We start from the raw sequence: 26,906 nt of genomic DNA on the forward strand, positions 1-26,906 counted from the left end.
TATTCAGCTCAGCATTGCCACCCAGTGGCCAGCGCCATCTACGGCGGCTGATCTCTGTTCCAAGTACCCATGTTCTACCCCAATAGGAGATTAAAGACTAAAATACAGCTCACCTACTGGCTAGAGAACTGAGAGAGTGGATGGTTAACTGTTTTAAAGGGCATGTTTGAGCAATTGCTTGTCAAGGGCCTCTGTGAGCAATTTATAGCAACCATTCCATATTCACATCTAGAGTGAATATTAGCAATGCAAAGGCAGAAGTTCCCACAGAATTATTCATATTCTGCATTAAATATTGATTCTCCTAGAACAGCTCTGCAAGCAATTAATGATCCTGTATCTCATGCAAGGTTTGAATACACTTCTGTAATGCACTGAGCAGCAAACCAATGATATCCAACAGCTGCATCATCTATTGTCTTTTGGGGGAAGTTAATTATCTGTGTGTGTTTTACTAAACCTATTTCTTTTTCTTGTTCCTAGTGTGTGCACAATTTCTTCTGAGCCACTATAACTGAGATGATAGATAGAGATTTATTGGTTTGGGAATGTTTAAATATAGAACATTCTGCTTCAGTACAAGAAGCTGATTCTTTCTGGCTCACAATTACCACAATATAACCCTAGATCTGGTTGTTTATAGTTTCCTCATTTCAAAACTGGTTTATTAATGTTATTTTTGGAACTCTTTAAAATGATGTAACTACTTTTTTAAGGAGTAAGAAATAATTCATATGTCAAAACATAAGTGCTATTTTCAAACCTAGGGGTCAGCAACCTTTTCTTTAACGATGGCTATGTCTGAGTAAAGAAAAATGTCCGAAACTATTTTCATCCCTCCTACCTGGCATGTTACCAGTTTTTTGTTCTTTCCTATATAGGGTTGTCAACTGGACTGGAGAAAAATGTCTATCTGCTCAGTAGAGATTTCATGTATAGATAGGCAGCTGGAGATTTTCATGGCATAGAGGAAAATAGTATCAACTAAATAACATTAATCAGTCCTCTGTCAAATAGAAAGGCCTTTTTTTTCTCCAGGCAGTTGGCAACCTTAGTCCTAACAAAGACTAGGAAAAGTGTCAAAAATGAAGCTGTCAAAAATCCTATGAATAAAACCTTTTTAAAAGCATAGAGCAGATTTTTGTTGTGATCATGTACTGAGTCTTCTAGGGAATGCACAAACACCCAGTAAGCTTCGGGTAGCTCACAGTCTACCTATTGGAGACCCCTGCTCTAACAACTGATTTTCCCCAGTCTTGGATGGGTCTAGTTCACAGATGGGGCAAGGCCCTGCAGAATGGATTATGCCATGTCAGATTGCAGGTCTGTGGGGGGCGGGGTGTCCAGTTTTTAACGTTCCTTTGCATGTTTTTTAAAGCTCCAACCAAATAGAAAAATTATTGCAGCAGAGAGAAAAGTTCCATCTCTGGTCTTTATTTGCTGTTTTAATATTTGGAAGAATTCCAAAATGTGACTGGCAGTCTGAAGTGGTGCAGTCCATTCTACCACCTCATTCTACCATTTCAGCTCCCTTCATATGTGAAACAGGTTTAGAGATATAGAGCCAAGCTACAAGTGATGAATGACACTTGCCTGGCAAGTGAACAGACTCACGTGTATTCCTCCCTGTTCACTTGCTATTCACTTGATCAAGTGGCGAGCAAGTGAATGGCAAGTGAACAGGGAGGAATACACACGAGTCTGTTCACTTGCCAGGCAAGTGTCATTCATCACTTGTAGCTTGGCTCCCAGATTGCCATCCTCACAAAGCAAACTAGGTGTCTCTGGACCAGTCACCATCTTTTAGCCACAGAGTTGTTATGATGCTACATGAGATAAGCCTCTTCTGATCTTCCTGGATCACGCTTTTATCCCACAATTACAACATGGTTCTGTTATCCATCGTATTCTGGGAATGCAGCTGGGAGGTTAAATGTATGTCCATTTTAATTAAAGACTTAAATACAGTGTATATCTATTGACAGTAGCAGACTACTAACAACTCATGGCAACTTCAGGTCTTGTATTGCCTATTTGTGAAAGAGGAGATTCATTAAATAATTAATATTTGCACTGTAATGCACTATGCCAATAGATGCCATGGCACCTGCTTATGTGTTTCCTGGTACCTGCTTGCTTCTCAGGAATAAAGTCCAAACAGTCTTGAACAGAACAGAAAGAAAAGAAAACTTTGGGTAGCTCCCTACCAGCTGACTAGAAAAGCAAAGAGCTTATAATGGGCAGGTATGTTTTGAGTTTGTCTTCATCCCATTACTTGGCCACAGAATTCTTTCTTATGGCTATGAGCATGGAAACGTCTTCCCATGGCCATGCTAGATGCAAAACACCCCCCTTTTTGGAAGTAAAGCAAACAGAATCACTTCACAAACCAAAGCATTAATACTGGTTTTTTTCTCTACCATACTGGAGGATGAGGTCTCTCAAAAGTGTCTAGAAGGCATCACCTTTGCATCTGCATGGACCAACCATTCAGAAGCAGTGACCGTTGTAGGAGGACATGTGGCTTGGGATCTCCCAACATTTTGTGAATGACTGTGCCCCCATGGCAGCTATTTTGTTATAGTTCCTATTCAGGGTTGCCAGGTCTTCTGCTACCAGCAACTCTTTCTTCCTGCTGCCAAGCTTTGGGTGACAGAGAATTTTTTTTTAAATGTTGCCATCATGCACATGGTGTGATATCACTTCTGGGGAAAACCCAGAAATGATATCCCCCCATTTCTAGGGATTGCTAGAAACTCTGTAGTTTAGCACATAATATCCAATGATTCCTAGAGCAATGTGACCTCACTTCCGGTTCCCCCCAGAAGTGACAACATGCCATGCATGGTTCCAGAGTGTCTCACGCCATTTCCCACTGGGTGCTAGCCTATCATTTCTCAAAACTCCAAAAGTGCTATAGGCTCAATAAAGGTGGGGAGCCCTGATATAAGCAGTTAACTGGTAATCCTGCTTCTTTCTACTCAGTTGTGCATAGATTCAAGATTATAGTCTATTTAGCTGTCTTTAGGATTATATAGATTTAGTTGATTTACTATCTATTTTGTTTTTAACCAATCCATTAATTCAATAGTCATTAAAACATATTTTTGCAGTTGCTCAAAAGAACTAACATTTTGGAAATAATATCAATTTCTGTTGACTAATATGAGTCATAAAGGGGGCAATCCTGTTCCCAGTTAGAATCCTAATATAAATCTGGTAGTTATTAATCTGATTGATGTTTTCAGACCACTTAGGTTGCCTGGATGCCATGATGGCAAACTCTTATTTCTCATTCTAGAATACACCAGCTGCATAGGAATTCTACAAACAGATTATCCTAATATATAAAAGGGTAAGCATATTCAAGACAACTCACTTCCTACCTGGGAGCAATTCCAGAAGGCGCTGCTGTGGAGGAAAACCCAGATGAGGCAGCCAGACCTCCAGGGAGTGCACCAAGGCGAGAAGTCCAGGCCGGGATCAGTCGTGGAGCAGGTGGCAATGCCTGACCCCTGCCTTCACCCAGCTGGGATCAGTAGCAGAGCAGGTGGCAGTGCCCATCCCCCATCTTCGCCCAGCTGGGATGAGGAGCTGAGGTGGCAATGCCCACCCCCCGCCTTCACCCAGCTGGGATGAGGAGCAAGCCAAAAGAATTCCTAGGGAATAATATTCAGTCCACGCCCAATACCTTCTCACAGCTGGGATCAGTAGTGGAGCAGGTGGCAATGCCCAGCCCCACTTCAATCAGCTGGGATCAGGAGCAAAGCAGGTGGCAATGCCCATCCCCCCTTCACCCAGCTAGGATCAAATGTGGAGCAGGTGGCAATGTCCGCCCCCCCACCTTCACCTGGCTGGGATCAGGAGCGGAGCAGGTGGCAATGCCTACCTCACCTTCACCCAGCTGGTATCAGGAGCAGAGCAGGTGGCAATGCCCTCCCCCTGCCTTCACCCAGCTAGTATCACCCTCCAATTCAACCTGTCAGAATCAGGTGCAGAGAAGGCGGCAATGCCTGCCCCTTCTTCACTAGCCAGGATCAGGAGTGGACCAAGTGGCAATGCCCGTCCCCCTTCACTTGGCCAGGATCAGGCGCAGAGGAGGTAGCCATGCCCCACCCCCCCTGCGCCACCTTCATCCTGCTGGGATCAGTGACAGAGGATGAAGGAATGCCTGCCTGCCCACCCTCCCCTTTCTAGAACTTGTTGAATTTTTTCCTGCATCAGGCTTTGTTGCTAGTTAAAATATAAAAGCTGTTCTTTATTCCACAGGAATAAAGTTTGTATCTTTCTTTTTTATCTATTTAAAAATTTATGTATTTATTTTTAAATAACACTTCATGGCTCCCATACAGAATAGATGCTGCAGCTCCAGAAACCTTGCCTGGGTGATCAAATGCTAGTCCAAAGTTGCTGAAGAGAGGCTGCAGAAAGTGATCTTTGCAATACTCTGCTACTGTGTGTGTGGTGAGGGGTGGGGGATCCATTGAGGAGGGCATCATGTATGTTTTTGAAGAATACTGGAACTCATGCCCTATTGCATCTAAGTGTTTATTTGGTACTTGCCAGAAATTAAAAAGAAAGGAAAGTCAACCTGAAACATATTGTTTAGCATATCTGGGACAGTGAACTCACCTTCATAACTGGTTCTGAATCTTAAATCTAAAGATATTTAAGTTGGGTAAAGCATAATTACAAATATTTTTGGAAAGTTCTTCATAGTGCCTTGGGATGGATAGCTACGGTTCTGCCTCTCCTTAAGAACAGTTAATGGGAACTGTCAGAATGTTGGGTACAGGGACAGTTGGAAAAAAGCAGTTAACGTGAGAATTAAGAGAGATGATGGAAAGCTATGTAATGTAGAGTGGAGACAGGTTTCTAAGCTAGACAGCAGTTTATGTCTTTCCTGGCTGTGAGAGAAACTTTATACTTTGTAACAAAAAGAACTGAAAATGGGAATAAATTTAAGATCAAAAGTTCAAGAGCAGAGAAACTATCTTATATATTAATAGCCATGTGCCCGTAATCTGAGCATAATTAAATTTGGAGACCAGAGCCATTAATGGATAAGATAGATCTTCCTATTCACTTGAAAAATGCTCCAGGCAGAAAAATTTGAAATCTAAAAAAATATTTGGGGGATTTAAAAAAACCCAAAGATATAAGGAGCACCTATAGCTTTAACCAGATGTCCTCAGTGGCTGTTGCTAGGCAACCATAACAGTTTATTCAGTATTCCAAGTTTGGTTTCTGTCAGAAAAGGCAGGAGGAGAGGGCAAGGCCCATTTTAGGGCTGTTTTGGCCTTTGAGGGAGGTCTCACTGGGGCTGGGCCCAGAAGTAACCTTTGGGCAACTTGATATTAAATAATTTGCCTGATTCGCCCAGTCCTGGCTGCTTGCTACTGTTCAACAGCCCTCCAAATCCAGTGTAGTGTAGTAGTTGCAGTTTCAGAGCAGGAAACTCTGCTGTGTAAGCTAGGATCGCCAGGTCCCCTTACCTAGCAATTATCTTGAAGATATGCCTCACATGTGCACTTTGTGCATGCATTCTTCCAGTGCCAATGTGATGATGTCACTTTCAGGAGTGCACTCAGCATGATTATGTCACTCCTAGAAATGTCATTGTCACACCCCGCTGGGAGTGAACCTGCTACAAGCTTCCTGAGGAGGTATTTTGCCTCCCAGGCCTGTTCACAACACCTTTTCCCCATGCCAGGCAAGTGAGTGGTGTTGGGGGTGGGGGTGTCAGGTACTTGTAATCACCTGTCATGCTCATACTTAGTATTTCTGTGGTGATTATGGTCTGATACTTCTTATGCTTTATATTATGGTTGAATGCTGAAGGTGTACTTTGCTTGAACTGCTGAGGTTGCTAGCCTTATCTCTCGGACCTGCGATAGGAAACTATGGAGGGGAAGTGTTTGTTCTCACTGTTATCTGTACACTCCTTTGAACTACATTAGAAAATGTTCTCCTTAGTCTGGGAAGAGACAGTGGCACGGCCTTGAACACCCCCATTCATCCTGCCTGCTGTTTTCCCTGCTTTAGCTGCTTTCTCACTGATGCTAAATGATGTTAGACAAGGGGGGAACTTAGATGTCGCCCGCACTTTTGGAATCTATATTTGTTCGATGTTTACATGTAACTGTTATTCCTGGCAAAGATGGAGTAAGATCATGATACTAGTGGCTTATCAATAAAGATACTATCACGGACTTCCGGAATGAAACAGCGACACCACAGCAGCTGAGTTCTATGAGCTCCCTGCTGTGACCTTCCTGGTTCCTTGGGACCTGAGAATTCAGACCCCCAAGTCCCCCCCCCCGAGAGGGGAGGCAGGCTGAAACAAGGTGAAGAGCCCAAGGGGTCTGGCAAACCCCGAGAAGTCTCAGCACTGGTTCCGAAAGCAAGGACCAACTGAAGGGCCTAAGGCCATGAAGCTGCGGAAACCGAAAGTCCCACAAGATTAAATGAAATTTACAGCGAATATAAGCAGAGTCCAAACAGGACAGATAAACTTCAAGACAGCTCAAAAGATTTATGACCCCTTCTACCAAGTAAGCAGATTGTTTTTATGGCTTTATGAGGGCTAGCCAGCCTATTTGCGAAGCGGCTGCTGGATTGAAGCTGGGAAGAGGAGGGGGAGACAGAGAGATTGTAAAGAGATCTTCTCAGCAGACGGCTGGAAAGCAATACACTTTCGAACATAATTAACAAAACAAAGCTTTTTACCACTGTGATGAGGAATTAGCCATAACACATATAAGCAATCTGAAATGGCTTCTTGGGAAGAAGATGTACTTACCAAGAAGCCTCCAAACGAATGGCAGAAATATTAATTAAAGCAGATGGGATATTTGGAGCGGAAGTGGATAAAAACAAGATAAAAAATGTCAACACAGAGCAAGTCTCTAAGGAGACGGATCCATTTGAAAGAAAAATAGAACGAAGTGAGACAAATTTACAAAATGGGGAAAATCCATTGAGTCTACAAAATGGATGGTTGTACCAGTACATCATCTTCAAGATATAAGGCAGTACTAAGAAAGGACCAAAACCACGAAGCAGACCTGTAAAGAGAGAATCCAGCATTTTACTACTGAATGGAGAAAAAGGAGTGCAGCGGTCCCTCAGGCAGAGAATTAAACAGAGAAGTGACAACATTCTTGCTGAACCTCCCCTGAACTGGATGGAAGATAAGAAAATTCACCTTCGGCAGCACAGATGGAATAAAGACTGGATGTATCATTTTACAGGAGAAAGAAGGGGGGGAAAGGACAAATTCCAGAATGAATACCTCATAATCCAGACCTAACACCTTGTCTCTATGGAAGGGGAAATATGGATTATGATCTGATTCTTTCTGTATGTCAAATGATATACCTTTACCATTATGAAAATCTAAGTACACAAGTTTGGAATGTGAAACTGTGCTTTAGCCTTGTAGCCTATGTAGACATTCCAGCCTTATTAATATGAAAATCTAAGTAAATAGCTCTGGCTGGACTTTTCCTTTCTTGAATCAAATACTGATCCGGCCTCCCTACCTCTACCACTATGAAAACCTAAGTACACAAGTTTGGAGGGTGTGGCCAGAACAGAGGCAAGAAAGAAGAAAACTAGCACAAAAATACTTCCTTCTTATATAGATGTATACCATTGTTTGACTGATATTTACTGTTCTGCTTTTCTCACTTTCTGCTCCTAGAATGACTCATATATAATATATATAAAAGAAAAGAATGTTAGAAATGACATAAGGAATAGGATAAGTAGATTAAAAAGCATAACAATTAAATAATGTTTATGGAAACAAAAGGGAAACTTGAAGGTATATGGGGCATTAACTATATATTTCGTGGCTTTTTATACATGGATTGATGTATATCTGTCTTGTGGTGAACCTGCTAAAGTTTGACTTCTTGTTGTAACCCCTTCCCGCTACTATAAAAACCCAATAAAAATTGATACAAAAAATTAAATAAAGATACTGAAATATGAACCAAAATTAAGCCCGAACCAGGCCGGTCCGTGGTTCGCAAACCACGGTTCATCAGATCCCATTTCTGACAAATCTCCACAAACTTTTAGGTGGGTTCATTTCGTTCATTTTTTAGTTGGTCACTGCAGACAGCCTGGTGCCAATCAGGGCTCATTTTGAGGGGGAACGCGCAGGAACACAGTTTCGGTAGTTCTCCAAAAAGGTTACATGTCAGGTGGCCCCACCCACCTGCTTTTTGGGCATTTTGGGCCCGTTTTGGCCTAGATCAGGGCCGAAATGGCCCAATTCGGGCCCAAAATGGCCAGGATCAGGCTCAAAACAGCCAGGATTGGTCCCGAAATAGCCATGATTGGGCCCCTGATGGGTGGTGGATCACTCTCCCGCTCAGCAGTGGCCCAATCCTGACATTTTTGGGCCTCTTTCCGGCCATTTTCTGCCCAATTTCGGCCCTTAGTGGCCAGGATAGGTGATGTCAGGGGGTGGGGCATATGCAAATCAGTTATGCTAATGACACACTTCCAGTGATGGCAAGGGATGTGGCATACGTAAATGAGTTGTGCTGATGAGTTATGCGAATGAGTTCCTGCAGCTCTTTTTCTACGAAATGACCCCTGGTGCCAATCAATCAGTTTCCTAGGCAACAGGGGATGGACTTCCTGCGGACCTTCTGCTGACCCGGAAGTGAACTTCTGCAGGCCCGGAAGTGATTATTTTCTGACCTGGATGTGACGTTTTCATAAACCAAACAAACCGGTTTGCAAACCAGGGGCAGGTTCGTGAAAGTTCATGGTTCGTGAAATTTGATTTACCACGAACCGCACAGTTCGTTTTTTTTCTGGTTTGTGCTCATCTCTACTGGTGACATCTCTAAGGGACCCTCTGTGTGTGAAAGGGTCAGCTCTCTCCCTAGTAACAAGAGACAAGACCAATAGTGAATTTTGACTGCCTTGGCCTGCCTGCATCCCGGAACCTGAAGAAGAGAGGTTTTTGTATGGGAGGCAGTGTGAAGGGATAGCAACATACCTTAAGTGTACATTTTTCTAAAATGAATTGAATGGTTCATGCTTCAAAAATTAGAAGGAACATTTTTTTTTGTACTATTAATAACAATCCAGATTTCTGCCACCAACAGCAAATCTATTTGCCAAGTTCTTCTCCCTATTTTTCAAAATCTTTTAAGTAAGGGCCAAACTAAATGTGATGGCATTCCGTGGACACTGCTGCCATTTTAAAGCATAATGAGGCAGCTTAAAAAATGCCATGAGGCCAATCATGCTGCGTGGTGAGATGAAGCACTCTTGTCCCCCCATATGCCTTTCCAAGAACCGAAATGGCTGCATCCCCCTCCTGCAGTTGTTTTGGCACTTGAAAAGGGGGAGGGGGTGGAGCACCTTATCCTGCTGCACTGCAGTCCTCATAGCATTTTTAAAAATCACATCATTAGGCTTTAAAATGGTAGTAGTATCCATGGGTTGGATCAATGGATGCCAGCATGTCTAGTTTGGCCCTAAGACCAACACTTTATATGCAGTAACAGAAATATATCCGGAAATTGCTTCCTTTTAATGGACAGAGGTTTTAATTAGCCCACTGGCTGTTAATCTGCACTGTAATAACTCAGCTGTTATTTGGACAAAGTAAGGTAGGGACAATGATAATTCTGTTCCAAATTTTATAAATGATAAACATCAATATCTTTACAATGTGGATTTAAATTTGAACACATGAAATTCTGACATATAGTTTGTCTGAAACCAAGGAGTTACATAATAAAAGAAATCTGTTGTCACATATACATGTTTTATACTTTCAGAGGCTGGGCTGCCATGGTTCTGAAAATGCTGATTTATATGTTACATTTTTAGAGTAATATATACTAACACGATTCTGCCCTCCAAAATCACTTGCAGATGCAGTCACACAAACGAAATATTCAATAAAATTGAATGTTGCCAGGATTTTTCAACTGGATACAGGTCCCTGTGGCACATAAAGGAATTGGGAGTGGGAGGGAGCACCATGTACACTTTACTGATTCCTAGTAATACAAGAGAAGGAGTCCAGCTCAGGCTGCAAAACCATTACTATGCTATAGTCTGTTTACGCCTACACAATTTTCATAAAAACCCTTTTATTTTACGATTTGAGAAGCTAGGTATGTTATCAAATGGGCAGAAAATTAGAAAGTGGCCAGAATTAGAGCAAAAGATCTATTAAGGTAGAGGCAGCTTTGTAATTTTATCAATTTTTAAAAAATTACTGACATGGAACTATTGTGTCAGGTGTTGTGATGTTCCTTACAAGAAGAAAGAGGTAGGCAGGACACTATTAATACTATATTGGTCAGTTAGGATTGTGGAGAATGCTCTCCAAGCACCACTACTCAGTTATGTCTAATATTGCAAATATGTTGTGCATCCTGCAGATTGCTACATAGGGCAATCCCCAGTAATGGCAGGAACAATTTCTTGCCTCTACCACACAGAACATCTGGAGCATAGGCATTCCAAGATTCATCTGGGGCGCCTTATCCAACACACTACACACAAACACTCTTATACATGAGAGGTGCAAACACAACTGCAAAGGCTGAATTTTAGCTTTGCACACACACACACACACATATATATACTATGACAGTTACGTGCATAATCATAGGGCACACAGACATCCCATATGAAGTCACACACAATAGCGGATATATCCACAATGCCTGAAAATGCAGATGGACAGGAAGGAACCCCAAATGGCCATGATTTGGGGTGGAAATACACATTACTGAGTACCTAAGGATGCTCAAATGAACTTCATTTCATGTGTCCCCCCTCCAACTTTCCATGCACTCACACAGTCACACTTCAATTTGCTCCACATGAACACATTCACGCATTCAATATCAGTTCCTCCACAACTACTAAAAGTATCCCAGTTTCCCCCACATCTATTCATTGAAATGCAGATCTTGACACTTTCTCACACCTTAAAGACATGCAAATTGGCAAGTCAAAGGCACCTACAGTACTTGATCTCCCAGCGAAAACAGAGTTGACTTGGCACTTTGCCCTCTAGAATCACTTGCGGATGCAGTCACTTGCGGATGCAGTCACACTCCTGTGAAAGCAGCATTCACGTGCACCAAGCAAAAACAGCCTGGACATGAATTGAGGACTACACATACAATCCTGCCCTTGAGTGTCCTTAGGTACTTAGTAACATGTATTTCCACCCATAGTTGCAGCCCCACACCACTCAGACCAAAAACACTCAAACCCTTTGCAACAGCAGTTGCACCTTCATAGTCTTAGAGGATTACCATGTAACTGTTTTTCTGGTGAGCAGGACTGCCTGCCGGAAAGAAAGGGAGCTGTGCTTCATCATAGGTCACAATCGGGTAGCACTTTGCATTTGCAATGAATTTTGCTGGGGTGAGGGGTTTGGTGTTAGAGACAATTCCTCCAAGAAGGTGATTGCCGGATTGTGCAGTCCTGCTTTGGCTTTGATCTGAGGAGACACCTCACTGCACTCATCTTGGTTGCCTGAGTCAGTGCAGCACAGCGTGGCTCTGGTGATGACCTCATCCATGGGTTGCAGGGAATGTAGCCAGTATGGTAGGAACTCCCAAGTCCGAAGCCACCTGGGCAATCGACCAGGGCTTTGGGATTGCATGATGTTGACAAAGGCCACAAAGGAGAGAAGGCTCAGGAAAGGAGCTCCCACACCTATCAGGACCTGCCACCCTGCCATAGAGAGTCCAAAAAACAGTGAGGGCAACAATAGGAAGCAGATGATCAGGTAAAAGACAGCAAACCAGCGATATTTGGCTGTGCACTCTCCTAGTGCTCTGGCCATCTGGATTGGCAGGCGAGTGCAAGGCAAAGGGTACCACAGTAAGATTCCAGAAATGTTGAAGAAGAAATGGCACAGAGCAATCTGGAGGGGAAAAAAAAAACAATATCAGTAAACTATCAGGAGGCAACATTGGGCACCTGATGGGATGTCAAACTAAAGGGAGTAAGTCATGTAAATTATTACATTCCATTTCCCCTTGATTCTTTTAAGTCCCCCTCTACTCCAGCCTGTAGTCCTTGTTGTATCAGCCTGTACAGTTGTGCCAAACCACGATTATCTGGTGGCAGTAACAAAAGATATCAATAGCTGTGGAAAGATTACCCTTGAGGCTAACTCCAGTTCAGCAGAGTGGGGAGTAAACTTGCTCACCTGGAAAGCACTGGCCAATTTGTCTCCAGGACTCGTCAAGGCAGCTAAGATAGCAGTAGTTGTAGTTCCAATGTTGGAACCCAGGGTGAGTGGGTAAGCCCGCTCTAAGCTAATCACCCCAAGGCCTGCTCAAGGAGGGAGAAAAAACAGTAAGCACAACATCACTTTCCTTCTGCACAATGCACAACTACAATACTGCATCCAGCCACAGCCTCTTGAGATGAGCTACCTGTATCATTTTCTAGCAATAGCTATATTGCATCTCAGCAGCAGCAGCATGTTTTGTTTAACCAAATACTATTGCAAAGCCCTATGTCTCATGATCTTTTCAGATGCCAGTCTTTCTTATATCCTATGTTAAACATGCCCACAAACTGCAATACTTTTCCCTATCATGTTGAACAGAAAAAGGAGACACATTACACACTATAGGCCACTTTTCTCCCCTATAAATTGCAAATATGGTGAGTTCCCATTGCACACACACAACATGCTTTCTACCCTGGCTTTCCTTGCCCTTTCTCCCATAGCCCTCTCCAGTGTATTTGGTTCCACAAGAAAGGGAAGTGATGACATGTCAACTCACCAATTAGTGGTGTGATTGCTGAAGTGAAGACCGAGCTGCTCTGGACAAGGAAGGTCATTCCAGCACCAACAAGCATGGCGAAGTAACCGGTGACCCAGCTGAAAGGGGATGGCAGATCTGCCCACACCAGTGCCAATTTTAGAAAGAACAAGGGGACATAACTGAGTCCCACATATGTATTCTGCCATGAGAACCCAATTGTTGCCTTTACAGAAGCCTGGACGCCTGAGAAGCTCAGCTGGAATCCAAGCACTTTGACCCAAGACACTGCCAACACCTCTATGGAAACCAGGAGTCCTCTCTAGCCCTGGCTTCAGTCAACCCACCTGTATTGATGACCTTCTGGATAGCTCTGGCCACCTGGCCTTTGAGCACAGAGTTGAGCATTTTGACCAGCATTATCAGGCAGGTGCACAGCACAATCAGAGAGCCAGCCAGCAGCATGAGGCCCACAGCTAAGTCTGGCAGAGAGGAGTCCACAAACAGGTGATTGCCTGGGTGAAGGAGCAGGGGTCAACACGAGATGCAGAGAGTAGATTGGCACCAACCCAGTTCTTCATGCTTGACTCTAACAAATTGTGCCCTTCCTGATTTGTGAATATCCCTTATTGCCATCACAGGAGTGGCACATTTACAGCTGCCATTGTTGACAGGGCCCTGCTGCCCAAAGGTTAACAGTTCTTACATTTCTGTTGCTTGAAACTGCTGAGGTTCCCAGCATTTTCCAGACTACTTGGGACAAGGGAGCTGCAGTTCAAAAGTCTTCCTCTAGTTCCTGTGGAATAAATCTATAAATAAAGGAGAGTGGGGAGGAGGGAGAGAGACATCAGGTCTTTAGCTCATTAGCTTTAGCAGGTGCTTTGTTGACACAGGTGAGGAGTCAGTCATGCATGCTGAGAGGACAGAAGCAGTCTTATAACTGTTCTATTAATATTTGCTGGCTATATTTAAGACATTTTGGTAATTTCATCCCATAAAATATTCTCTTTGTTCATTCTGTCTTGTTTCTTCTAGATAAAATAACTTGTCTTCTAAAATGCTAATTCCAATATCATTCTTCCTGCATCAGGTTTCTTTCTTCAAAGTTCTGCCTCATAAGAGATTGGTAAACCATCTACATGATCTCTTTTTTCAACTAACCGGCTACTGACCTTTAAGCATCATTAGTTGCTTTGTGGTTTATAGTATATACCTCCTACAATGAGTAATGTGCAATGCCCATCTTTATGCCCTACTCTATTGTCCTAATCCCAACCTAAGCACCTAATTACATTTGAGTATCTACATCAGTGATCCCAAGCACAGTGATTGTGGGTACCATGGTGCCTGCCCAAGTGTTTCCTGGCAACCATTTACTTGTTTGACAAAGCATCTCTTCCCCAAAGCAAAGAGCCTGTGTTGGCTTCCCTCCACTTCACTGGAGCAAGAGGTGGTTCAGAAGAGGTACTCCTTTATGTCCACATGGAGTACCTATTCAGAAACAGCTGTCTCCATCATGGGAGAATGCTTGGCTTGGAACTTCCTAACATTTTGTGGAACCTCCCAGCATTTTGTGATTGGGCCCAACCACATGGCAACAATTTCATGATTGATCTCACTACTCTATGCCAGCCATTTTTAATGTCACCCCTACTTGTTCTGAAAATTCCAAAAGCACCTACAGGTTCAACAGGTTTGGAGACCCTCGAACTGCCTGGTCTCTGTGGAAGAGATTCTATTATTTGCCCAATATCGTATAGTCTTGGAAACTTCAGTTTAAGGGATAACATGTTACATTGAAAATAGTTCTCATCAACCAGGAACTCCGATCTTGTTTATTATTTGAAGACCAGGTTTGGTCTCTAACCACAAAACTTATTGAACTAGGCTAACTTTAAAATGGGCCCCTCCAGCTTTCCCTTTAATATCAGTTTGATCTGCAGCAATTATCTTGTGATGTTATTTAGCTCAATGCCAAAAACAGCTTCAACTGACCATTTCTACATATTAAACTTCTATTAGAGTGCCAGGACCCTTTTTCCTGGACAATCTGAACATGTATTAAAATGTGGATTTGTACATCTACTATGGTAATTTAACAGCTCCTCTCTTACTCTTTGCTGAAACCTTAGGCCTGAGCCATTATGTTCAGCTAAAATCACAACACAATCCTGAGATAGTACTACTTCAGACAATATGTAGGAGTGATATTTTGTATGCTCCCCATGTCAAACCCCCATTAAAAACTAGCCTTTTCCATTTTTGTTAGTAGTTTATGTGCAGGGAGTTTTTAACATAAAGGATTATGTAAAAATCTGAAGTTGTATAGTCCCAGAAATACTCTGTCATATGATTTGTCCTTTAAACAGTGCATTAGAATGAATTTTCTTCTATTTATAACTACACCACTGTGATTTTCTTTTACTAGATGTACAGACATTTTCTAAACATGCTGAGTTTCTGTCCCCGCCCCCTCCGCCCAGCCCACATGAGTTCAGTCAGTCCATTCAAACGCTATGGTGGGGTTGAAATACAACTATTAAAACTGATGTTCCTAGCTTGATTCTGGTCCATTAAAGGCTGGGCTGCGCCACTTGAGGGAAGGCAAGGACCTTTCCTGAGCATCTTGGACCCATGACAAAAGCTGTTCTCCCTCACATTCTGACAATGCAGCTCAATTATCACTGAAAAGCTAGATGTGTTCAGTACAATTGTGTTTTGCTAGTCCTGAGTGCATACCAATCATCCCCTCTCTAAAATGCCATTGGACATGATGTCTTATGAACTGAGACTTCTCCCGTGTACTTTGGTGTTGAGCCACTAATTTGAAATTCTTTGTTGCACCATACACAAATTCTGACACTCAGCACTACATGTCCATCCAACCCCCATCCAAGGTATTCTGTCCCTCCACTAGAACTCTCACCTGTGGTGCTGGTGCTTCACACCACACCCGGATCAGACTCTTGTTCCGCAAACTGTCATCACCTACAGCAATGCCTGTAATTACTGACTTATCCAGCTGTTGGTAAAAAAAAGAAAAGGGAAAGGGCATGGAAACATGCTGGGAGAGCCCAGACACTCTTGAGAGGAATGGGGGAAGAGAAGAAAGCTCCTGGCTTAGAGGTCTGGGGAGATCTAATTTGCTAGACAAGCAAAGCAACAATGATAGTATTGTCCCGGATTTATAGCTGGATTCTAAGGGATCTGGCATAATATCTGCCTCTCACACTGTAAGATCCTAAAATAGCTCACATTATAGGAGAATGTTATGAGTGTCACATTCCCTCTACAAGCATGTTGTAGTACTCAGGAAAACAACTGGATGAGGCTTGCAACTGGGTGCTTGCCCTTGTGAGGCCACAATTTCACTCTGTGGACAAAGGACTTCAGACATCCAGGCAAGAGTGAAGCTTGGGGAATCTAAGAACTTCTATACCCATTTACTGACACTGCAGGATCTTCTGGGCCCTGACTGGATCTGTTTTGGCCTTCTGATTATCTAGGAGCCTATTGCAAACTTTTTAGGGGTCATCAGTTGAAACTATAACATTCTGCAAAGCAAATTCAACTTCATTTGCTTCACATCACCAACAGAATGTCTTGGTGTTTTCTCAGTCCTTTGCTTCCAACCTTATTTTCTTCTTTTCCTGACTACTAAGTTGCCTCTTGGACATCAACCTCCTGTGACCACATAACTTGCCTCAGCTTGAAATGGATTAGCCAATGTGCACTTCAACTGATCCCAGCAGATTGCAAATTGACTTTAGACAGTGGCTGGTATCCACCTGAAGCTCACCAGCCAGAGAGGACTGAGAGGTGGAATGGAGAATTGGGACATTGTCAGGCCCAGGAGGACATAGCCTGTTCTTCAAATAAAGAAGAATTCAGAGGCCATCCTTGATTGCCAAGAACACAGACCTGAATAATGAGACGGGTGAAGGGCTCTGTGATGACCTTTAACAGCTCCGGGGCATCCTGTCCAGTGCGGAAGTTGAGAGTTGCCACGGCAACCTTGGTGATGAAGTGCAGATAGCCACTAACCATTTCAAGAGGCAACAAAACCAGCACAGACAGCCAGTTGAAGCAATCATGTATGGTGGCTCCTGCAAAGGCCCTGCTAGCCAGTAGAAAAGATATTGTTGATATGAGGTATGAGAGATGTAACGTTGCCCCTCATTGCCAAATCTTGCCCATTGTTCCTCTGCTTTTCTTGCTTCATGCTCCAAAGTACTAAACATTCCCTTTAAAAAATGGGCTTGTTCTTTACTATTTTAGCTAATGCCTGTAGGTCTCATCAGTTACATTTACCTTCTGGCCTTATCATATAGTGTCTAAGTACCATCCCCTCCTATCTTGCACCTAGCAATGCTGGCTGCCCATAGATCCCACCCCCATTTCCAATTTTCACACTCCCCTAGTCCCTGGCCACTTTATGCCCACTGTAGTACTCACCTCTTAAATTCATTTCGGTCACCAGCTTGCATGAGTGCCACAATGGTGCTGGTGACTGAGGTCCCAATGTTGGAGCCCATGATGATGGGGATGGCAGAATGTACCTCCAGCACTAGGGGAGTAAAGGGCAAAGAATGTATATGGAGACCTCTTACTCTGTGCCCAGGAAGAGACACCAGAAACACTGAGAGCCAAACCACATGATACAAAATACACGAGGCTATGCGAGTGTCTAGAATCATGTATGTCCCTACCTGCTCAAGTCCATTTTACCCCGGGTGAACATGCATCCTGTAGCCCTAGTCTATGCATGTGTCGGGTAACTGGTGTAGTCGTGGTTGCAAGTATCAATGGTCATAATCAGCAAGTCATCACTGCAGAGTGTCAATTTTGGGCAGCTTCCACTTCCCTCTTTTTGCCCTTAGATCTGGCTTACACCCAAACTATTTTGCTTTTAACCTGGCATGTTTTAAATTCTCCCGTTTTCTAGTTGATGCCACCACCTCTCTATTCCTCCTTCCTGCACCCTCCTCCCCCGCCTTAACTTCCTCTTCCTCCTCTCCATGCAGTGTCTTCAATCGGGATAAGGAGAAGGTGGGAAGAAAGATCGTGGCAACATGATTAGCATCTGAGCAAAAGTTCAAAAACATGCCTGATACATGAACCTGAAAAGGATGGGGTGGGGGGTACTTGTTCTCCAGCTCAGCAATACAGAGCAAATTGGGTAAATTTTGGCCATTATTTTCAATGGGAAATGCGATCTAGGGGGCTGTGGTGGCATTTTGCAAGCAAAATCCTCCAATTTTGCAGGGGATCTACTCTTCACTGTCCTCTAAAGACCCTCCAAGTTTCAGGGAGATTGGACCCTGGGAAAGGCATGATCTACAGGTTTCCCCAGTTGCTGTGAGTTTCTCTCCACAATAGGAAAAAAATGGGGTAGCTGATGGCATCTTTTGGGGGGGGGCATAAAATGGCTACCCAAGGTCCAATCTTCCTGAAACATGGGAGAGGGGCTTTAGAGTACACTTAGAAGTAGGTCCCCTGATAATTTTGTAGATTTATTTTACAAAATGCCACCCTCATCACCCTGGATAGCCCCCATAGTTTTCCCTATATTGGAGATCGGAGGTGGCTGGGGACAAACAGGCAGGAAAGAGTTGATTCTGGCTGACAGCAAGAAATGCTGCTGTGGCTTCCAAAGTGGAGATTTCCCACCCACCTTTGCATAGATGCCCCCCTTCCTGGCGGGTCGAGGTTCAAGATCTAAGCAGGGGTGTGGAATCCCCATTTTTAGCCCTCCCCAGGAAACTCAGTGGGTTCCCCTCCCCCCTGATACATCCAATTGAGTAAACAAGTCTCCCTCTCAGAAAAGCTGCAGAGGAAGGTTTGAGCATGCGCGAAGAGAAGGTGCCTCATGGGATACCATCTCTCATCTGGGAGGAATGGAGAAGAAACACAGGCCAGTCCGAGCATGGGGTAGAGTGCAGATCGAATGCAGTGTGGCCACGATGTGCGAGTGAACACGAAAGAAATGGAGAAACATGTATGTGCGTTCATGTGTCGTACGCGTGTAATTCATCTTGTGTAGTTTGGCTCTGAGTGTGCTCTCAGTGCTTCCTGCTCTCAGTACCCCCAACCACTGCTGTCTCCTTCCTTCCCAATCCATTTACATCCCCAATAGACATTCCAGTCGCATCCAGTTAAATTCAAAAGTATCTCATTATCATACAAAAAATGCCAGTGTTGCCAAGGGAATTGTATCCAGTAAGCCAGAAGTCATATAGAAATTAAGTTGGAAGAGAGCAGAAAGGCATCTGGAAAAATCCTGTCCTTTGTACTTACAAACCCCACTTTTGTCCACCCACCACCATCACTTACATCCTGAAGAGACCATGCTGACAATGATGGAGGTGGAGGTGCTGGAGCTCTGAACCAGGACAGTGACAAGGATTCCCACCACAAGCCCTGCCACTGGGTTGGAGAGGATGGCGTTGTCCTTGAAAATGCCCCCTGCAACTTTACCTAGAAGAGGCAGATGCTAGTGAATTAGGCCTGTATATGTGGCCTCTGGTAAGATCTAAGTGAATCCACGCTTAGTTACAAAACAACTTCATGGCCCAGAACTCCGTGATGGCATATACCTTACCCACATGATGGAACATACCTTACCCACAACATTTCCTTGCCTCTTCAATTAAAGGTAGCAGGGCTTCAAAAAACCTCTCTCTTGTGAATTGCTGCTAGTCTATAGTTCTTTCAGAGGGGGGCAACTGAGATCATGAACATGGAATGGGAAGGTTAAATAGGGATGCCAACTCTGGCTTGGAAAATCTCTGGATATTTGGGGGAAGTACCTAGCAGGACCTGAAACCCTTCCCCCATGCTTCAACTTGTTGCCCTGGCTGCTATTTACCACTAACAACCTGGATTGATGAATGTTTCTGCCACAGTCTCATCATGCTGAACACCTTGAAGTATACAATCATGAGATATGCTGCTGGGTCAGGGCAGGGCCAGGTTAAAACATATTGAGGCATGCCAAGTTTAAGAGGCTCCATAATATTACCCAAAATGTGTATTATTTTGACATTGAAATAGTTTTTTTTAAAAAAAATGTATTTGGAGGAGACTTTAAACAGTCTCCCAGCTACTGATGTGTAGCTGTAGGATTAGTTGCCAACCTCCAGGAGGCCTGAAATTCTAGAATTACAACTAATCTACAGACTACAGGGATTGCTTCCCTTGGAGGAAAGGACAGCTTCAGAGGATGGATTCTATGGCATCACATCCCTGCTGAGCCCCCACCCCAAACTCTGCCCTCCCAGGCACTGCCCCTCCCAAGCCAGAGTTGGCAACCCTACCTCAAGTGTCTGCTGGGGGAAGGTACTTCTATTTCCTCTCCTGTTCTTTGCCCTTTCAGAATTGCCCTTCCCCATCTGCTTTTCTCCCTGCCCTGCCGGAAATAAGAGAGGAATGATATCATGCATTTTCTCCTGTGGATAGGGTTGTCAACCTCAGTGAGGGTCCTGTAGATCTCCCAGAATTACAGCTGATCTCAAGACAACAGAGATCAGTGGTGCCCCTAAAGAATGGCTGTTTTGGAGGGTGAACTGTATGGCATCACAGTTCACTGCTGAGCTCTCTCCCCTCTTAAAATTCTGCCCTCCCCAGGTTCTGCCCCCTAAATCTCCAGAAATTTCCCAACACAGTTGGCAACCCTATGGATGAGACAGCAGAAAAGAGTGTGTGATGGTGTGTTGTAACATGGGAGGAAGGGAAAGGGCCAAGCAGTCCCATGCCATCACTGCTCCTCTTCCACTCCAGGATCCAACCTCTCATGTGCTTTTCAGATCAAAAGAAAATGTCAGGAGAGTTCTTATCATGCATTTTCTGTAAAGTGACCAGTTTGGCCTCCAGCTGTTGGTCTAAGGCAGCTTCATATGCACCGTGTTTTGGAGCTATTTACTATGCCCATTTGACACTGTCTGTTGGCTGCTAATGTTGTCTCTGTGCATCCTACCCCTACTATGGCCCCCCTCCTCCCCCAGGCCCAGCCTTACCAGCAGCATGGCTGTGTCAGGAGGTCACCTGTCATGCCCAACCAGATCTTGTGTATTGTTTGTGCTCTAATGTTATGGGTATAGCTACAGGCTGATTATTTCTACAGGCTGATTATTTCTTGACTGTGATGTGAAGGTATGTGAAGGAGGGGCTGTCTTTACTGTCTCTACTGCTAACTATGTGTTCTCTTAACTTCCTCTCTCCTTAGCCTGGGAAGAGATGCTTGCACAGACACTCACAGCCTTGAGGCTTCTCATATATCAACGTTGCCCTTCCTGCCTAGATGCTTCTGTTTGAACATAGCTGACTGTTACCTTAAAGGTGTGGGAATTTGAGAATTCACCTGTGCTTATATGTCTTATGCTTATAGGAAAATATCATTCCTGTCAAAAATGGAGTAAGACACTGAAACTGGTAGTTTATTGATAAAATTCTTTAACTCGTGCAGTGAAGTCTTTTTAGAGTTACCTGGAAGATCCTTACAGGCTGGAAAGATGGGCACAAGGGAGCCACCTACAGCTTGCCTAGAGCTTCAGAGGAATAACCAAGTGCAATATCAGAAAGGACTATATCATGATGTCCAGAATAGTTTGGTGCTTGATTAATATCCCCCATCCCACTAAGGATCTTGAGATCCTGATTAACAAGACTTATTTTTCCTGTCAAAGTAAGAATACCTCTCTCAAAATGTAAGAGATTATCCTAGTAAAGCCTGGAGTAACTGAGAGCAGGGGAGAGACAGAGGCACGGGTGATGCAGCAGTACACAGGTGGGGGGAGGGTCTGTACAGGGAGTTCTGCACAGAGAGCACTTGGTCACAGGAGCTCTCTGTGTTTGGTGTCTAAGCCTTGAGCACATTCAGTTTCTTCACAGCCATGAGGGCCAGAAACAGGATTGCCAGACTCCAGGTGGGGCCTAGAAATCTCCTATTATTATAACTTATCTCTAGATTATAAAATCAATTTCCCTGGAGAAAATGGCCGCTTTGGAGGGTTGACTCTATGGCAGTATATCCTGCTGGGGTTCCTCCCCTCCCCAAACCTTCCCTTCCCCAGGCTCCATCCCCTATATCTCCAGGAATTTCCTACCCTGGAGTTGACAACCCTAATTGTCTAAATCTAAAAAAGTACCAGTTTTGTGCCAAATTCTAGAACATGCACAAGGACAATTTTTCTTGAAATCTAGAAGGCATCAAGAAGGAGTAGCTTCTTGTGAAGTAGCTTCATGGAGTAGCTTCATATAGAAAGGGAAACGCTGTGAAGGCCTGTCAGTAATATCTAGCAACACGAAAGATGACAGCTGATTTATGTACAGGGAGTTAAGATTGACAAGTAGGAGGTCCTAAACAAAGCAAAATATTCTTGTACCACTAGCAAAATACAATTATGCTGCTGGTGAAGTGGCAGGACAAAGCAAACCAGAAATGCTTGCAAAATGTGTGCTAGTTGGAAGAGTTATTTCCTAATTCCACACACAAATAAAGCAGCTTGTTTGGGAAAGATGCTGAGGACGATTCTGGCTATTGATCTTGGATGTTTTCATAGGAGCGCTTGAATCTAGCAGGAGCCACTCCTGCTACAGTATAAGGCAGGACCCAGAAGCAATATAAGAGTATCTATCTAACAAAGTATCTGAAGAAGTGAGGTGTGACTTACAAAAATTCATATCCTATCACAAATTTTGTTAGTCTTATAGGTGCTACTGGACTCTTGCTCTTTTCTATCTATCTGTTTCATTCCCACCCATGGTCCCAACAAAACAAGCAAGCAAGAAGAAGTACATCATGACCCTCACCTCCTGCCAGCTGGAAAGCAGAGCTCAGCACATCAAGGGAGCACACAAACAGGTACAAAAAGCCAAACATCAGGGGCACCTTGAGAAGGGACATGAGGATGGATTTGGTTCTTGCACATATACCAATTGCTGCAAAGGAATGATATACATAAACACCAGATGTGCATAAGTGTATCTTGGACAACCCAAGCTTATTTCTCCTCTTCCCGCAACATGCAATCACTCCCTATCTTTCCTTCTTTCCCCATATAGAGCTTTCCCCTGAATCCGTGCAGGGAATGTTTGGGCTCCTATAAAAGCCCATGGTGGAGCTGTCCCTGTCACAGGAGTAGTGATGGGGAAAAGGGAAGAGTTAAAAGCAAAGGCACAAAATGACTGTCAGGGTCATCTTATGCCCAGCATCTCATGTATGAAAAGATCTTTCTGCAACAAGAAGGAAATGGGTGGGGTGGGGTGGGGGGAGAGGCATCATTCCATCAGGCTGGCATGGCAGTTCTAAAAACAAACCCACTTCACTTCCATTCCAGCTTGGGTTGCTTAGTAACAGTAAAGAACCTGCCAATCATCTTTCTATAAATGCTTAATGCTTCACAGCAGGAAAATGGACAGAAATGTGTGCAGCAATCCTACAGTGCCCACGCAATCAGCATGAATGATTGAGAATAAAACCAAAGAAGTGCATTCTAACACAACACAAGCACCTTAACTCTGACCCCATGGCAATGCAAGATAGAGGGTCAGTGCAGTTTTGAGTTAGTTTGCACAATTTTTGCCTCAATTGCTACTCTTAAAAGAGGCTACCCTGTGAGAAGTGTACTCCCTCAGGATTTATCAGCTGGAAGCAGATTGTGTGTAGTTGTTGGCGTTATGCAGCCTCAATGTTTAAATTCTAACAAGTAGGGCATCATTACTGATTCATGACCAAGTTCCATCTATGGCTTGCATACAACACTGTTCAGGCATTCTGACAGTTTTTATTTTTATAGGTGCTTGTATTCTCTGGGACAGGGCTTGGGGTGCCCCACTCTAACATGGAAGCTTACTGGGTGAACTTGTGTCAGTCAAACTCTGCCTAATTGACTGCACAAGTGGTTGTGAGGATGAAAGGGAATAGGAGAGTTGGAAATGGTCTTATCTGAGGTTGGATGGTGAATTTAGGATGAAATATCGGGCCCATGTTATGGGTTATGTGGAAATGCTAAGCAACCTGATTCAGATAATATTGTTCATTCCTTGTTGACCAACATTTAATAGGCCAGTGGTTTTCTTTGTGCTGCCTGATCTGATGCACGTCCTAAGACTTAGTCCCAATTAAGCATGTATTGGAGTAGCGCCTTAAAAGGAGAAATAGTCACCAAGAAAATGTTGAGCAGTTGCAAAGTAGGTCAGATTGACCCACAGTATCATCTAATCTAAACACAAAAGTTTCTGCCTGTTAATAATTGTCAACATGATCATATGCCAGCTGAGGAAAAATTTCCCTAACTTGGGTCCTGTCCTAGTCACCTCTAATCTGGAGGAACTGTGTGTGACCTTTTTCTCTGACTTATTTGCATCAGATGCCAGTTCAAGCCATCCTGAGTCCACCTTGCAGCCCATGAAGTGAAAGACGTCCTTAGACGGCAGCAGAGAAGCTGAAGAGAAAATGAACTGGGCACATCCCATGATGCAAGGGAGTGAACAGACCTGGCCATACAAGTAAGGACTCCTGTAGCCTGGCATTATTTCTTGCTCATTTGCCTGAAAGGGAAGTTGGCAATGCTCTTTAAATCAGTGATTTCTCTTAGCTAGGATCAGCACTGTACAACAAGACAGGAGAAGGCCGCTCAGCAAAATGCAAAATGGAAGAAGGGCCAGGGCAATGCATTTATCTTCACTTTCTGGGTAAAGAGTTTTCTTCACTCTCAGGGTGGCTTTAGATAAGCCCCAAAGACTGGAAAGACTCATTCTCCCCATGCTTCAGGATGTGTGGGATGGTGCTTCTCCCCAGGGAAGATACACACATTTCCAGGCTTTGGATGAGATAAAGAAACATGGCAAGAAGAAGCATGAGTCACTTACAGTGCGGTCCTAAGCTGAGTCAAACCCTTCTAAAACATTTTCCTTCAATTGACTTAGCAGGTTGTAACTCTGTTTAGGATTGCACTGCAATTTGTATGTTCTTCATCTTCTCCAAAGTTATCCTCATTAAAAAGTTGAAGTGAATATTGTGTCTGAAAGACAGTCGTTGTATCTACATCAGATGATTAACATTTAGCTCATTCTGAGCTAAATAATCTAAATTACCTGGGTTTTGCATCTCGTCCAAGCCTGAATGGGAGTTCTGCCATGGTTTGGAAGAACAGATGTCCAATTCATATTTCTCTGTGCTTTCAGTCAAAAGCCCAGGAGCACTTGGGTATAAGTAGTCAAAGCCTGGATAATTCACAGTATTGACAGTGGGGAACAGATGTGCTCGACGGTCAGAGAGCTTCTGGAGAACTGTAGAGGAAGGAGTGCTGATTATTCACCAGTATCTCTTGAACTTCATGCCCTCCTGCTGTGAGTTCACAGGAGGGAAAAAAACTAGTACCATCCCTTAGAGCAGTCCTAAGCCCTTTCACAGAAATGAGACCTGAACGGAAAAGAATTCCCATAACTATCACTACCCAAAAATGGAGGGCCATTAGTAATCTGTATCACCCCATCAAAGTCCAATATCACAAATAGCAGGCTATACCCAAAACACTGTCTTGGAGAAAACAAAGGGTTGCAACAGTAGGCTAGGAAAATATAATGTCCAAAGATGCAAACTATCCCTAGCACCATATTTAACCTTTCCCATCCGTATAGTGCTGTGGCTCTTGTACCCACTGTGATTTGAGTGTGGAGCTTTTCTGCTTTATCATGGTAACACAGGAATCTTAAAAAAGAGTAGCCGGCAGAAGCACCACAGCCACATGGAGAACAACATATAAGGCAAAAGCCCTTTCTCAAAATAAATAAATAAATCCCTCTTGATGGGTGAAAATGTCTTGGAGTCCTAATTGTACAGAAAATAAACACCCAGATTGAAGAGGAAAGATACCAAGAAGGCAGAGTGAAGGACAGAAAGGACAGAACATCAAGTCCGTCCCAAATACAGTGTGGTGAAACATTCCAAGGCCTTAGAATTCGTAGAAGGAAAGATGAACCCTTATGCTAAATACCTTGAGGGCTGGGGCAGTAGGTGTAAGGTGGTGTATGCAAGGCTCTTCCTCCTCCTGCAGGTCGACGGCATTGAAGTGGACTTTCTCTTCCATAAGGTAGCATGATTCTCTGACAGTCTGAACAGACATAGATCATAAACATGGGACCTGTACTAATCTCTTGGTTGAGAGGCAGTTCCAGCTGCTCCACCCGCATACAGTCAGAAGGCTAATCAATAATGGATTTTCCAGGCTCAGAGATTACCATGGATTGAGTAGACATGACTTCAGACTGTCTCTGTACTGTCTCCAAGGCTACCCCTGAGTAATAAAGAGGGATCCCAAACTGAGAGTTCTCTTCTGGTATCCAGAAGTTTAGCTGGGTACAGCCTCATATTTCAGGACCCCTGCCTTGCATTGTGCTGTCCATCCTTCATTCCATAAATTACTCTGGACCTCTCATCTGAAAGCCAAGAACCCATTGGTTTAATGACAGTTGCCAACCTGCCCCTCTAAATTGCTTGGTCTCCCCAGTGCTACCTGAGGCACTTGGTTCCTACAGGTTCTCTTACCTGCTGCTGATTAGTCACTCAGAGCATCATCTCACAGTAGTTCCTCACTAGGCAGTCTGGCTGGAGAAATACCATGTGTCCTTTATACAGCTGATAGGAGCAAAGTCTAAGGAGTCTTGTGTTATCACTTGCAACCATTCCACATTCCCCTCCCACCTAGACATTCTTTTAGTTAATTGCTAACCTCTGCATCACCCTCTGTTGTGAGGTAGGATGGCTTGTGCTATGTTGGAAAGACTGATATAGGTTGAAGAAAACAGGAATCTTGTGGTACATTAAGACTAACAAAATTTTATTCCAGCATACATTTTTGTAGACTAGAGCCAACTTGTTCAGACTAAATACAGGATATATAGACTTTGTCCAGGACACAAATGTGCTCTTAGTTCCATGGATACTGGACATACCTCTCTCTGTGTGTTCAAATCTCATAAGAGACACCCATTGCTACTTCTCAAAGAAAATCCCATTCTTCATTTAAAGAAGAAATCTCATGGTTCATCTAATATTAGTGATCACTAGTGGATGTTTTTTAAAGAACTGAACCAAAGCATCTCAGTTACATTACAAATGAG

The 26,906-nt window shown here is 43.6% G+C and overlaps 1 protein-coding gene across 4 annotated transcripts; it reads right to left on the bottom strand.

Annotated features, from left to right (window-relative positions):
- Positions 1 to 11,112: 11,112 nt before the first annotated feature.
- On the bottom strand, positions 11,113 to 26,418 carry SLC34A1 (solute carrier family 34 member 1). Of its 4 annotated transcripts, XM_054978727.1 has the most exons (13): positions 26,332 to 26,418; positions 25,781 to 25,897; positions 24,879 to 25,073; positions 22,593 to 22,721; positions 19,116 to 19,259; positions 17,238 to 17,349; positions 16,704 to 16,902; positions 15,709 to 15,804; positions 13,489 to 13,591; positions 13,130 to 13,297; positions 12,804 to 12,920; positions 12,218 to 12,342; positions 11,113 to 11,929 (listed from the first exon to the last, which is right to left on the bottom strand). In XM_054978727.1, exons 2-13 carry the CDS (start codon positions 25,881 to 25,883, stop codon positions 11,381 to 11,383), a joined length of 2,040 nt encoding a protein of 679 aa, XP_054834702.1. In that variant the 5' UTR covers positions 25,884 to 25,897; positions 26,332 to 26,418; the 3' UTR covers positions 11,113 to 11,380. The 4 variants fall into 4 exon arrangements, with proteins under 4 accessions (XP_054834702.1, XP_054834700.1, XP_054834701.1 ...); XM_054978725.1 differs by lacking the exon at positions 26,332 to 26,418 and having other exon boundaries at positions 25,781 to 26,202; XM_054978726.1 differs by lacking the exon at positions 26,332 to 26,418 and having other exon boundaries at positions 16,704 to 16,899; positions 25,781 to 26,201.
- Positions 26,419 to 26,906: the final 488 nt, after the last annotated feature.

Source organism: Eublepharis macularius, chromosome 4 (assembly GCF_028583425.1).
Source record: "Eublepharis macularius isolate TG4126 chromosome 4, MPM_Emac_v1.0, whole genome shotgun sequence".
Taxonomy (NCBI): domain Eukaryota; kingdom Metazoa; phylum Chordata; class Lepidosauria; order Squamata; family Eublepharidae; genus Eublepharis; species Eublepharis macularius.